Genomic DNA, 15,544 nt, shown 5'->3' with positions numbered 1-15,544 from the left:
AATAACTGGATGTTAAGCTAACTGCAATCCACGTAGCTGGGAGGAGTGTTCCCAGAGGGTGTCCAGCTGGCAATGGCAGAGCTGTGTCAGACTGAAATCCAGAAGCATAGCTGGTAGGAATTGAGACTAATGCTCTAATTAATGAAATATCAGGACTGTGAGTTTGGGAAGGCTCTGAAGGAAGGATTTAAACTTGAAAAGGAAATAGAAAAGAATATTTCAGCTCTAGTTGGAGTCTGGTTTGGAGGCAAGGTGAGCCTGAGGACAGGATCTGTCAAAGTAGTGGAATTTGGACTATGGGGGCAATTCTGAGACTTCCTGACCAAAAGGAGAACAAAAGGGGAATTTTGAAGCCAAATTAGTTGCACACAGCTTTAATGTATTGTAGTGATTTACTTCCCATATCTAACTCTGAGGTCATGGACGGATAAGCAACTTTTAACACCAGCATTGGAGTAGGCAGTTGTATTCACCTTCCCAGCAGATCCTGTGCTGTGGAAGCATTGATGTTTAGGTGTGTGGTCAGTCAGAAGAGGCAACTAATCTGACTGAAAAATAGCCCGGCATATAAATGGCGTGGGGGTGGTGGTGGTTTCTCAGGTGGATCTGTTTCCTGGTGGGATTCAACATGCAGCTGCACAACCCCCCCCAGCTCAGCTCTGCCTTCTCTCCTGTGCACTGTAGGTGGCTGGAGGTTGGGAAGGGGAGAGGAAACTGCCTCAGCCAGCCTGAGAAGTCCTGCTGCAAATGTCAAACAACAGTCTGAATACAGTAACTGTTCCGTTAATCTTTCCATTTTAGTAAAATAAATGTCTTGGCCCCACCGTGGTAGGATTTCTAGAAAAACCTGTTGTCTGATTTGACTTATCCAGAGAGAAACTTAGCAGTCAGTGCATTTGGAATGCATTTTAAACTGTGTTAAAACTAGCATTTGAAAACTAATAAAAATACATTAGTTTTCCTAATCCAGAAAGCCTTTTATCTGCAAATAGACACTAAGCGATGCAACAAAACATCATTGCCAAGGTGCATTGGCTTATATGTTGCAAAATACCTGTCTCTTTTTTTCAGTGTAGACCAGGCTGCATATTGAGAGATATAGTACAGGAAAAGAGGAACTGCAAAAGGATAGGATTGCTTAAATATTTCTAGGACTCAATTCTGTGTGGGCGTGGGAAAAAAAACATAAGATAGTGTGGGTGCAGAAGGAGAAGCATACCATGGGCAGCACTGTAAGAACGAGATTATACAGAGGCAAGACATGGGCAAGTGAGATGAAAATAGAATGGATTCCCAATGTGGAGAAGCTAAGCTGTGGTTTGAGCAGGAACATGGGAAAAAGCTTTGTCCTGTGGTTGATATGGATCACTATATTTTTCTGAATTTGCTCCTACAATATTTTGGGATTGATTTTTGTGCTCACAGTACTCTGCTCTTTTTCTATTGAATCCTCTTTAAATTGTTATTTTGTGATAATATATTTTATAGTACTTTGTTGTTTACACTGAACTGTGAAGCATTATTATTTTACTTTAAGCTCCAGTTTGAAGGTAGGAAGTATGTAGGAGAGCGCCACTTTCTACAAGTAACTCCTTGCTTTTAATAATAAGGCAAATACGACAAAAAATGGAAGATTAAAAGTTACAACATTTTTCAAACACACCAAAAAGTTTCTACTTTTTTTTAAAAATTTCTAATGGAAAACTGTAAATATAAGTAAAGAATTGTCTGTTTTGAAGAACTTAATGGGCAATTTGACAAAAAGCAGACATACTGCAGTGGTTCAGCTTCTCAAATCTTTGTGGACTATCTAGAAAGAGTTTTAAACAGACTTTGAAACTACTAAAAGCCACAGTTTCAAAGAAAAATCATAGATTTAGGTATTAAATGCACATCTCCAGCTGATGCTTGGGTCTTTGAGTGAACATCTAAGGGCATCAGAAATGTCAAACAGCAGATTGGTTATATATTAAAGGAAATATTGTAGAGACGAATCATTTTCCTTTCAGAAGGCTGCCTTGATTGGTACTTATATCTCTAAAATTTCCCAGTGTGGTTACTACTAGGTCAGGCATAATGGGAGGTACTAGGGTAGACAGACCTTCAACTTGTTCCTTGCAGGCATTTGTCTCTTTATTCCATATACACCTACTTAAACGTGACCAGGCCATATAGTATGTGTAACCATACTAACCTTGAACCACGTCTGTCTGCACTAGCTTTGCCATCACTGTTACTCTGGTAGGATTTTATATAATAGCAGTGAGAAGCATTAGATTTCCCTGGAGTTGCATGACATACCTTAGTTCTTGCCTCATCAGATGTTTGCACTTTTATGCTTTTGTACATGTTTCTATGAACTATTTTTAAACTGGTACTACGTGCTACATGCTGATATACACAGTGGTAAGCTTTGGATGCTCTTCAATGATGGCTATAGGAACAAGACTGAAATCAGTCATTGCTATTTAGCAACCAGTAAGTTTTCAAATACTTTAAATCTGAAATAAAAAAATTGAAGGCTACTCTAACTTTGTGTTGTACGACGTATACAGATGATCAGCATGGTGTTAACTCGGCCTGCGTTTTGGGGGGATTTTGGTTGTGCTGTTTCATGCATAAAGTTAAACAATTAGATTGAGCAAGTGGGATGACATATGAAATCTTGGTTTTGATAGATTTCCAGAAGAAGCAGCCAGAGGATGACTCTACTCCCAGCACAAGCAACAGCCAGTCAGATTTGTTCTCTGGAGAAACGAACAGTGACAACAGCAATACCTCTCTAACCACACAGGCCGCTAACCCCAACCAGCAACTTTTGACAGAACTGAATGTAACTTCACCCAGCAAAGAGGAATGTAAGTGTGCAAGTCCTGAGTGAGAGCAAAGGAGGTGTAAGCGTTTTGCTTTTTTCTCAGGCTTATGTTTCACTGACTCCTCTTGGAAGTAGATGGCCTGCTGGGGGGGGGGAGTTGGAAGTTTTTCACAAAATAGAAACTGATGGTTTTAACCAAAGAGCAAATTAAAGGAGGTCACAGGAGTTTCTAACCAACTTTACAGCTTTTTGAGCTCAGTATACAATTTAGTTACTATTTTGAAGCAGTTTTTCTCATTTGATGAAATTCTCATATTACTTGTAAATTTATATACATATATATGTGTGTATATGTGCGTGTGCGTTCTGGGATAAACATCAGTATCTTTTAAATTTTGACTTTAAAATCTTTTGGTTTTAAATTATTGCAATTGTACATAGCATTGACTGTAATGCATGTTTGTCTAGACTGCTGCTAGGTCACTTGCATAAAACTAAGTTTCATTTGGTGACCCACCTTGTCTTTCATGACTATTTATTGAACTCTATAAGGCTAAAATTCTCCCTAAAGGCAAACTAAGATGTGAAAATTTAGCAAACGTGTAGTGAGAAACAGTCCTATTTTAAATTATTCTAAATCTCAATACGAGTTCATGCTGCATGTAATATGAGTTTTAAAATTTGCATTCTACAGCCTAAGCTCAAATGTGTAATTTTGTGTAAAACTATAGCTTTGCTTAATATAGAAGGTGGTTTATTGAGAGAATACCCCTTGAGCTGAGTTCACTTGTAATTAATGGCTGGCAGATAGACATACATATTGCAAGAAAAACATATTCATGCTTTTAATAGGGAATCTGGTAGAGCTGCTGAGGTTCTTGAGCGCTGAGGCGACTGCTTTAAATAATGCAGACAAAGAAAGATCTTTGATATATTGCCACATTTGGTTTCAGTTGTGCTAGCAATTAACATAGGATGGTTTTGAGGTGTTGCTGAAGTATTTATTCTGTTTACAGGTAGGTAGATTTGCATGTATATTCTCTTTATTTATGCAGAATTGCTGTAAACAAAGCCATAAGTGTCACTTCAGGATTGTGGCAGTTTACTAGAGTAACTAGAATAAAAACTTAAATTTTGAATTAAATCTTTATATATGTCTGTGTGTGTGTATATATGCATATATATACACACATATGAATAGTGCCAGAAGTACAGCAGGAACTAATCTGCACTTCCTGTTATTTAAGCATGACCATCTGATATCATTTCTTGTAATAACAGTTAACTTGTTATGTAACTCTTGTCTCTCCTTCACATACACAGTTGCTGCTGACCACCCATCTCTTCCTTCTGTCCAGCACTTCTTCATGGGAATACATGTAATGTGCTGTAAAAGCAGGGCTTTAAAACATCCTTCCTAGAGCATTCAGCAATGTGTTGGGCTTTAACAACACATTTGGGCCTTCACAGGGCAGGAGGCCCCAGTCCCCTCTGCTCACTTAGTAGCTGAGATCTACCATCTGATGTTACAGGGTGCTTCTCCCATGTTACTGGGTCAGGTTTTATGAAAATGTTTTCAATGAAGAATTAAATTCTGTTAAAACAAAGTGTTTCTGTTGTGTCCGAGAAGGACTGGGGAGTAAGTGAGAAGGTGATTACACAGATGAAAAGGATGGAAGGAAATTAAATTAAGTGTCCTTCATTCTGGATTGCTGTGTGCTCATGAATGTACACTCAGGGTGGTCAATATTAGGCAGCACAGCCTGCAGAGCATTTGAAAATACTACCTTTTAAAAAAAAATTCTTTATGACTTCCTGCTGGGGTTATTTTAAGTGAAATACAATGGAGAGATTTATTTACAATTTGAGCTATCCCTATCTTCTCTCACATCCCCACTACTTCTTTAATGAAGCTTAGTATCATTTATCAGACATAATTATACACAGATGGAGCATTTCTGATGGATAATGGCCTCAAAGTGGAAGGTTCTTTCCCGTAATGAAGAACACCCATACTTTAAATGTCATCTTTGATTTTAATTTAAAGGTGTCTTTTTCTGTGTAATATTTATTTATTTTGTTACAAGTTCTATAAAGTGTATGCTGCTCTCATTACAGCCAAGTTCTTCAAAGACTGATATTTTGCAGTGCAGTATGATGACGCACAGCTATGTGCAGTACTGAATACAACTGCAGTAATTCACCAGGAATCCATGTATGGGATCATTAAGTCAATCCTCATCAAAGTGTGGAAAGATGGGAGTACTGAGAAGGATCCTGTTACAGGAACTGCTGGTGCTTTTCTTCTTTTTTGTGCTTTTGAGAGGAGTCTCATATCAAGACATCTGCCATAATAGTTTAGCCCATAGGATAAACAGATTGGATAGAATTGCAACAAGTGATTTACATAATTAAAAAATTCCCTTCATCATATTTTGAAAACCGAAGAGAACCATAGAAATCTAGTATGGTAAGATTCATATTCTATATTAGAGAAGGTGAGGGGGTGTTTTTTTTTTCTTTTCTTTTTAAAGTAGTCATTTCTTCTGTTAACATTTAATGAATGAGCTAGGAGAAAAGTTCCTTGGATTTTGCAGGAGTTTGGTTTGACAATATGCAAGTATGATCTCTGCTTTTTTGTGACTGATTTGCTTTTCCATGAGAGGTGTATTTAAATTTGAGTGTCTTGTATACACCACCAAACTGTAGCAACTTTTCATCTCCTGCCACACTCAGTGCTGAGCAGTCTCCTGCTCACATGTCTGTTTTGCTGATTACTCGCTCTTTTTGTCTGCAGATGGAAAGTAGTTCTCAGTGTTGCAGTTATATTATATAAAAATCCATTAAAAAAAGAATTATGCCCAAAGACAGCAACAAAAGCTTTGAGATTTATTTCCTTTTTATTTCCTTTTGTTTTGCTTTGATTTTTTTGGAAGTACTATACATCACTGATAAATTGCAACAGCATTTTTTCTTTTTTGGAAAAGAAAACATTCTAAGGTGTTTTTTTTCACTTGTTTTAATATATGCTACTTGAGCTGTCTTTTTCTATCTAAAATGTTTAGTCTGTGTAGTGTCAGTTTAAGTGTTTTTTCTGAAATAAGCTTTTGGAGATGAAGAGTATATTAATATTGATATAGTAGTTAAATCGGACTAACTTTTGTTGCTCTGCTTCTTTATGTGCAGATAAATTTATCTGTATTCAAGTTCTATATGATTTTTTTAATTTTTTTTTTTTCCTCTTCTGGGTCTTCCCTTCATCCCAACAGTAATTCCTTCAGTAGCAGTCCCCATATGAGGCTGCTGCTCGGGCAAGGTTTCCTTTCCTCCCTGGGCAGTGGGCTTGGGGGGTTGCTTTGTTTGTTTTTGTTTTTCTTAGCAGGGAGAAGACAGGGATTTGACAAGGGCTCCCTGCTTCTCTCCTCCGCCATCTCCAACCCCCAGCACTCCTTAAAAATCTGCTTATTAAGTAGAGTTTTCTGTGTTTTGGTAAAGAAAAGGTCACACCGCATATGAAATAATTTTGCTTGGTTTCATGGCTTCATTGCTTTCTTTAGGGCTGTCACATTATTTTTCTGTCACTGTATGAGTAGACTTAAAACTGACACTGTGCGGGTTTAGCGCTAACTCTGTGGTGTTACATGACAGAAGAAATGTCAGTGTGAACAACTCCGACTCTGGCAGCTGGATCAGACTTGGTATTTCAGTAGTTCTTAGCTTCAGCTAACATGATTTTATTTTAATTATGTGCTTAAATCTCCCTGGCTTCCTTGACTTAACAAGAGTCACAACTGAAAAAGGACAAAAGGGATGTCCGATGTTTCTAGAACAGTGAAATGCTCCACGTCTCAACACCGAAGACTTTATAAGGAGATACACAAAGATCTGAGGAGGTGTTGTAAAAGTCAGAAAATACTTGGGAGATTTCAGTCCAGAGAGGAGGTGGTGATAACTGACCACACCTTACCTCTGCCTGCACTGAATTTTAGATGCCCAAATATGATTTTCAGGGCTGAATGTTGGCAAATTCTGTGTAGGTTTTGTACGGCCCCCCAAAGCTGAGACCATTGTGTGTCAAGCTAGGCATTAAAAAAAAATAATAATAATAATAATAATCTAATCTTGAACACTTAAATGCACAATTTTCAAGACAACTTTACAGAATGCTTTAAAATATTGATTATTTTATTAAGCATTTGGATGTGCTGCAAGCACTAAAATTCCTTAATTATGAACTTATTTTGGTGAAGTTAAATTATGTACATACAGTGTACTACACCTGAGACAGAGAGGTACCAGGCTTCCGTAAAAGAGCTCTGGCAAAAAGGTGAGAGATGATTCTTTTTCTACCGCACCTATTGGATGTTTAAACTCTGAATTTCATGGCTAGGGACTTGCTGAAGCATGACTGTGTAAAAAGCCACTAAGGCTATTGTGCTAAAAAAGTAATAATTTATTTTTTTCCTGTGTTCTGTGAGTAAAAAAATCATACGTCAGTTGTGTAAACACACCCTTGTGAAGAATGCATAAATGTGCAGTTTTTGGTTGAAGGGCCTTGTCTCTGACACCATGCACAGGGTTTCTAGTGATTTATAACTGCTTCACGTTTTTTGAGTTTTGCCTGGGTTTGTTCAGCAGAATCAGAGATTGATTGACAGCTTTCCCATGTGTGCTGTGAAAATATTTTGCATTATTACTGTGGTATGCTTAGTTGTGTTTTGTGCCTTTTAAATGAGGACAGTGATTTTTAAAATGAAAATTGATCTTGGATGCTATCTATTGTATACCTTTTTTTAATGGCCTGGCTTTGAGAATGCACTTGCTTCTTGCAATATGAGCCAGTTTTTTCCTGTCTTTTCTTTAATTCTTGCCATGGGGAACTTTCATTCAAAGGTAAGGGAGAAAAGAGAAATTTATGTGCATGCATTTTTTATAATTAATTGTGTAAACAAACCAAGCTAGCCATCTATTTTTGTCTCACTTGTCATAGATGGTTGTAGAAAATAATTTACATTGTTGCTAACCTGTTTTCTTCTGATACTGATTTGTAGGTTTTTCTCTGAAGCAAAAGAATGCAGTAACTATTAAAATTGTGCTGAGCTGCAAAACTAGCCTGTTACCTGACCACATGATTTAATCTTGCAATTAAACTTGCACCCATATATAGGTGACAAAAGTTCAGACTAGATGATGGTAACAAACAATAATTTTAAGTTTCTTCATAAACTCCCAAGACTGACGCATGCTCTTTCTTCTTTTACCCAGTTTTGTGTATCTTGTATGAGAGCTGAAGAGAACACACTAGTGTAGAATATGCATCTGGCTGTTGTCTGATACGCAGTCATCCTTGAATCTCCATGCCACAAAACGAGAACTAGCTCTTTTTTGAGGCTTTTTTTTTTTTTTTTTTTTGTTAAGGTAGATAACAGCAAAAGATATTTTACATCTTAAGGGATAATTTTTCTAGCCTTGTCTTTTTTTAAAGATATTATGCACAAATAGCTTTTTGGTACTATTTAATGTTAAAGATAACAGTAATTCAAATTTTCACTTTGATTATCATCAAACTTGGATTTTCTTAAATCTTTTATCACAAAATACATATCTTTTAATACTGGTGCAAGTACTTTTTGTCTGGAAGATTGCATGAATAGTTTCAAGTATAAAACTGTATTGAGTTGTGGGATATTTCAGTTATCTTTTAGGAAATGCCACTAGTATTAGGTGCCAGTGTAGCACATATAGGAAGTTAGATTTTTTGAATTCAAATTTCTAGTAAAAGTGTCGCCTTTGTCAATGTATAATGGCACGAGGATCTTTCTGTATGTTTCAGTCTAATCCATGCAGTCCTAACTTCATTTAAAGAACAATCCTGGCTCTGCTTACATATTACACTTTGTGAACTGGAAAGACTTGGCATGTAGATTTGTGAAGTGAGCACTCTTTTCACATCTGTTGCATGATAATTCTGAAGTCTAATGATGACCAGCAACATAGTACCACTGTTAACTGTTCCCTCTGGTTTATAGTCACTTCGCAGTGCAGAGTAGGCAGTGTATTCTGGGATCCCATTTATTAAAGTGAAAGGACCCCCAGGAACATGAAGCAGAAACACTGTCGTTTAAGAAAAACGTGGGTGAGAGCTGCACAACTCTTAAGGTTATATGGAAATTATTTATAATAATATAACTTAACTGCAGGTTTCAAAAGCACAATTTTACACTTCAAATTACACCTATAAAGTAGGAAAGTATGGGGACAAATGGGGAAGCTGAGGAAAAGCACGTTAGCTGAGGTAGTGGAGTGAGACAACAGCAGGAAAAAGCATGCAGTCTGTTGTCTCGGTTTACTTCATTGGAGTTAAGTGTGCTTTACCACTCAGCAGCAGCAAAGCTGTCCAGTTTTCATTTCCTTCTTTAAAAACTGCATGGGGATAAAAATCCACAAAAGTAAATACTGGCAGACTTGTAAAACTAGAGTTTAAAAAGAATATGTTTGTATGTGATATAATCCTCTTATCTGTTTAGCAGGGATGTAACTGAAATTATCTTGCAGTTTATGCATTCTGCAGCAAATAAGTAGTTCTTAAGTATTAGAAAGGGTTTTTTTTCCATAAAGAAAGTGTATTCTGTCTGCGTAAACAGAAATTAGAGATTTAGATTCCCTTTTGTTTATGTATTTGTGCTTGTAATCAATGACTGTTTTCAAACTCAGCTGGGTAGATTAATTAGAGTATGTCTCTACCAATTCAGCAAACGCACAACTAGATTGATGGTTTGGATAGGTTTCCAAAAAAGTGTCCTTTCCTGTATGGCAAATAGCCATAAAATTCTCCCTGTCCTGACTATGATACTTCTATCTAAGGAATTCAGCTTTTACTTGACTACCTTCTTACAGCTGTTATATATGGGGAGTTTGTGTGCTTTTCTTGGGGGAGGAACTGTCATAGTACTGAAAGCTGAAAGCGGTGTTCAAATGTGCTTGTATCACTATCAACAAAGATTAGTGAGCATCGGGCTTCTTTAGCTCATTTTTCATCATATTCTTGTTTGTTCACTATCTGGCTTACAGTTTCTGTGCTATCTATAATTATTTTTATGTATTATCACGCTCTTAAGCATTGTACTCTTGTACAAGGTGGGTTTTGATCCAGTCTGCATCTCCTCTTCTGATCAGTGAATACTTCCCAGTGCTCTTCAAATCCACCAGACACGAATATTTTGTGTTCAAATGCAGCACTTTCTGCAACAGCAAAAAGAGAGGTTACTCTAGTATTTCACTTTTTCCTGTACAGTAAGTTCTGACTGAATGGAGTCAATTCACTACAAAAACTTTAGGAAGGGGGAAATAACAAGCTGTCCTTACTCAGGGTATGTCTGCCAGGACAGGTGCTAACTGGTAGTTGTTACTGCCTTTCAGGAAAGGAGGCAGGCAATGCAGAAAGGCATGCTAAAAGTCAATTTAAAGAAAGATATAGTTATTATTATAATAATGTTAACTTATGTATACAAATATAAATAATATATAAAATTATACTGCTTTAGAGAGTTACCAGTAAAGCTGGTCATGAAGTCTTTGCTTGCTTTTTGAGCTACACAGTTTTTAGTAACTTGACAACCTGCTTTTCCAAATTGATGTCCTTAGTGCGCTGTTAGTGGCAAGTCACAGAAAGCTAGTAATACCAGAAAGCAAAAATCACTAAATGGCAGCTACATGACCAACACCTTCCAATCTTTTCTTATACTACAATGTTCAAATTAAAATTGAAGGATCTTGTTTGTCCTTTCTTAATTCTTAGTGTTTGAAATTGCAAACTCTGTAATTTTTTTTTCAATTCTCCTGATTTCTACAGTAGCTTTTAGTATTTTTGCACTTTCAATCCCCTCCTCTTGGAATTATGTTATTGCTGTACAGCAACTGCTGTTTGGAAAAGCAGTAGCAAACACTAGAAAGTGTACACCAGGTGGGAAGGGGGGAGAGGAGGAGCTATGTTTTATTCTGTTAACTGGATATAGAGTAGAAAGATAGCTTTATTGAGTTTTAAATCTATTGCTTGTGCTGAGAAAAATTAGCAGTCCTCAATTCTGTGGGTTATGTTAGAAGTTAGACATTTGTGGCCTTTCACTGTGCAATAAAGTGTTTTGTGAACCAGTTAAATTCCTGTGAAACTGATTTTCGGAACAGAAGTACAGCTATATCCTGAAACATGTTCAGAATAACATGTTAGTAATAAGTCTACCTTTGTGTATAGCCAAGAAAGAACAGTGATCTACTGTATCTGACTTTTCTTTCATGCAAAACTTTTTATCAAAGCTGTAGCCCTGTTTCAGATAACATAAAGATTTCTGTATTGGCTGCTAATTATACCAAAAGATTCAACATAATGACTGCCATGTAAAATTGCACAGTCGAGCCCTTATTACACAGTATTGTGTTATGCATGACTTTTTCTGATGCAGGAACAAAAAACAATAGCAGAAGAAAGTGCTGCAAAGGACACGCAGCCTTCCCTGGTTATTAGGCACTGTGGTGTACTTGCATGCAAATCCCAAGCTATTCATTGCTGAAACTCCAGTACTGTGCTGTGCAAATTGCAGCTGTGTAAAGGTAATACATAATAAGGGAAGATTAACAAAAGAAACTTATGTAACACAGTGAAGTGAAGAATACATGCCAATCTGTAGTATTCTAAAGTGACAAGTAAAGGTCTTCTATTTAATTGAATGCTGAGATCATAAACTGGTGTAAATATTTACTGTAGTATGATTGCAAGGATTAGTCTTATTTGATAGTCCACAGTGATGATGCTTGTCAGTGATACTTTCAAAGAAAACTGGAATGTAACTAAAATTATTTGAAGAAGATATGCTGCATCTTAGGAGGCAGCTGTGATCTAAAATCAGTGTTGCAATTCCATATCCTGTTGTATGTTTTGCATATAAACAACTAGAGTATTTTTCTTATTTAGAAGTTGAAACTGCCCTAACAGACCTACAGTGTAAGTTTAATAAATATCCTAAAGGTTTCTGTAGAAAATTTGGTAAAGGTTCTGTTGCAGTACTGTTACAGAAAACAGGGCAGCATCTTTTCTTCCCAAATGCACCAATTTTCTAAGCCTTCTACAATAGTATTACTAGTGTAAATCAATCTGATATTCCCATTTTTTTATATTCTAGCCTAGTAAAAGTAAAGATATGAAAAATTATTTGAACTTAATTTTTCACTGTTACAAAGCGGTGGGTAGTTGCCAGTGCCGTCAGGCCTGGATTCTTGATTGGTCCATCCTGGATGTTCCCCTGTTAGCCAGGGAAGGCATCCAGTCCGCTCCCCCATGCCTCCCGCTCCTCCTGACTGCAAAAGCAGGTTTGAATTTTGTCATATGCTCAGAACAACAGGTTTGGTTTATTTTCTGCTCCAGCTGTGGTGATTGAGCCCCCAGTCAGCCTTATTACTCCTTTCCCTGTTTCTTAACCCTCTTTTTTTGCTGCCCTTGTACCTCCCTTTCTTCATCCCTGTCTTCTCCCAAATAAACAGCCTTGCCCATAATTACTTTTTCCTGACTGGTCTCACTTCTGCTACATCCATACCAAACCATAATTTGGTAATTTTAATAGTTACCGAGGGAATGTTGGCCTTGCAAGATGCTGCTGTGCAAAAGCTCCCCAACACTTGCCTCCATCTGTGAAGTTCAGCCGTTTCTCGCATAACTCTCTCCTTAGGCATATGCAAAACCCAGCCATCCCTCAGGATGCTATCTGTCACTTGTGTCAGCTTCTTATGCTGTTAGCTGTCACATCCTGCAACTTGGCATGTCATGTTCAGTAGCTCCCCATGTCCTGTTCAGTTAGCTGAACCTCAGGCCAGGGCCTGGTGAGTGGCCGAGTCCTTTGCCTGCAGCCTCAACACTCATGCATTTGCCTTGAGAATCAGCACTTTATAACCCTGCAACAGGGCGTCTTTGAAGTGGTGCATGTTGCCAGTGGGACTCTTTGGGAGAACAGAAAACTCAAAGTTTTTCAATCCTTTTCTGAAAAACTGCAAGCGTGAAACTTGTGAGTTCTTTGCTCCCAAGTACGTTTCATTTAAATTAAGTGCATTGAGATAATTTCCTCGCATCTTCCCCTCCCAGTTGCGTGAGTTCTTCTTTTTTATAGTGTCACAATGCTATGAGTTTTACAGTGTAGACAAAGTTACCCAAGACCTGCTCCTTACAGAAAAGTAGAAACGAAAGAAAAACTTGAGGGTGAGAACAACTTTGAGAGAGAAGTAAAGGGAAATAAACAGCTTACTACCAATCCAGATTTGAAAAATCTTTGAAAAGCAGGAAAATAGATTGCCATAGCCACAGTGCTGTTTTTCCAGCTATGCTAATACTGGATAATGAGAAACAGGATTTTTCAGGGGTTTGTTGGGGGGAGGAGGGTAGGCTTATGTTAAGCTCATCCTGTCATTATACTAAGCTCTGCTGTATTGCCAACATAATACTACTACATTACCAGCAGTCTAGTGCAAACTTAATTATTGATATTCTGATAGCCAAATTCTACTAGCTCTAACCTAATTTCAGGCGCTCTAGCTTTATCCGTTTTATAATATCCAATTATCAAAGCTATGATGTATTATTACTGCTGGTAGTGCTACTGTCAATTTGTCTTGGCTTCAATACATGGTTGTTTTTTGTTTGTTTGTTTGTTTTTTACTGCAAGTCGCTGAGTACACTGAATTGGGTTGTTAGTTTAACAAGATCTCTGGAGAACTCTTCAATGATGATGCATGTGGAGATGCTACAAAGCCAGAACGCAGTTTACTACCAAGCAGATACCAGATCAGTGGGAAGGAGTCCAGAATTCAACAACAAAACTTAACTATGAGAACAGTTTATCTGAATATGCTTTTGCTACATTTTAAAAACACAGAACAAGATAAGATTGCAAAAGAGGCAAAATCATTACGTCACTGGGGTCAGTGACAAGGTTTCTGTTGAAATCGGGGAAGCCATCATTTCCTCCTACGTGTTAGTTGTGGATTAATGAAATAAGCTTCTAGCTTTGTTCCAACATGAATCACACCTTTGTTAACACTGGAAAAATTACAGTTACAACGTGTATTTTCCTAAAAGTGTCTCTTAAAATGTTTATGAAGTATAACATAACCTGTCTCTTCACTCCAACTTCTCTAGTTTGTGAGTGCAAGACATGTTCAGATTTGACTGGGAAGGAAACACTGAAACTAGTAGACTGCTACCGTACGTTCTTTCCCAAGACATGAGTGATCCTCAGTGTTTCTGTATTCCTAAGTATAAACTTGATGTGGTTGTAAATGTTAAATATTAGTTGATATTGTGAGACTTACGATGATCTCTGTTTCCAGGTGGGCCATGCACAGGTACAGCTCATGCCTCATTAACCACACCAACCAAAAGATCTTGTGACTCAGGTATGTGCATTTTGTGGAGGCTGGGGAATTAGATTTTGTATAATATATAGCTGTATGATTATAGTTTAATAGTCAAGGGTAGTAACTATACCTGCAGAATGCCAACTGAAAATAAACATTGTTCATTTGCTGTCAGAAATACATACATATATACACACATATATGTGCATATATAGAGGGTGCATATGGGAGGAGAAGGGCAGATAAACTCATCTCAGTTCTGTTAAACATAATTCTCTAAACATACCACATTTTCAGGTAATGTTTGTAAACATAAGAAATACAGAAGTAATCAGTTTGATTTAAGTCTAATGATTGCTATGCTACTTTGGAAAGCCTCTGTTGAAGGGCAAAGTATGAAGTAGAAAACTGTTTGGAGTACGACTGACTTTCCTCGATTGAAGACACAGTATAGACAACTGATGTTTGCATTAATTGAGACTAAATTAAACCTGATTTAGATCCTTATTTCTCCTTGGAGGGTGTAGGTGAATGGTTTCTCACAGAGCTAAATGATAGTGGTAACACATTAGGTCATTGCCAGACTGAGGTTATTGCTTCTGCAGCAGATCTGTCTTAAAGAATCATATGAGCACTGATGCAGGCAAGCAGCCAAATCCAGGTTGGCTCAAACCTTTTTCACACTTCAGTTTTGCAGTTGGTTAAGGCAAGCTCATACAATCCTTTCCACCAGCACTGCTGGGGGAAGCCATAACCTCAAGTAGAGAGACAGTAGCAGGCAGCTAGGGAGTGATAACTTCTAACCATCTGTAACTGTTTCCAAAGTAATTTTTGCCTATATTTGCATTTATGTAATGTAATTTAGCTGTACTGAGTGCAGAAAGGAAGGGTATTCCTGTTTAGTTAAGGTCTTCTATTCTTTCAGGAGTTTAAGGCAAACTACCTCTGAAGTCATTCTTTCAAAAAGTATTTCTCATGTTTTCAGAATACTGCCAGTTTATGATGGTTTTAGTTATTGTATTTTTAGCTGAACTGTGGTTATTCCCTGTATGTATTTATTAGCTTGAGACAAATATGTGATGATGAGAATTTGGCTTGGTTCACAACAAAGGAAGGTTAAGTAAGAGAAGCTACATTTCCTTGTCCTTGCTGCAGGAGCAGATCTTTCCAGAGATGCATAATAATCTGTGACAGTGCCATGAATATTGTTTGTCAAAGAACTTCTAGGTTTGGTACTGTAAGGTACTGGGTCCAACTTCTCCAGAATTTGAGGACTGTAGATTTTCTTTTTTCTGTAGACATGGAGGCGTACCTACACAAGAAGGAAGGTTT

General features: G+C 37.4%; 1 protein-coding gene across 1 annotated transcript in view; it reads left to right on the top strand.

Annotated features, from left to right (window-relative positions):
• Positions 1–15,544, top strand: part of ZFAND3 (zinc finger AN1-type containing 3) — a 151,551-nt gene that overhangs the window by 99,542 nt on the left and 36,465 nt on the right. The window contains exons 4-5 of the mRNA XM_067293194.1: positions 2,679–2,858; positions 14,186–14,251. Of these exons, the coding sequence (XP_067149295.1) occupies positions 2,679–2,858; positions 14,186–14,251 (246 nt within the window). The remainder of the gene's footprint in view (positions 1–2,678; positions 2,859–14,185; positions 14,252–15,544) is intronic.

This window comes from Apteryx mantelli, chromosome 3 (assembly GCF_036417845.1).
Source record: "Apteryx mantelli isolate bAptMan1 chromosome 3, bAptMan1.hap1, whole genome shotgun sequence".
Taxonomy (NCBI): domain Eukaryota; kingdom Metazoa; phylum Chordata; class Aves; order Apterygiformes; family Apterygidae; genus Apteryx; species Apteryx mantelli.
This window is presented reverse-complemented; position numbering and strand designations above follow the sequence as displayed.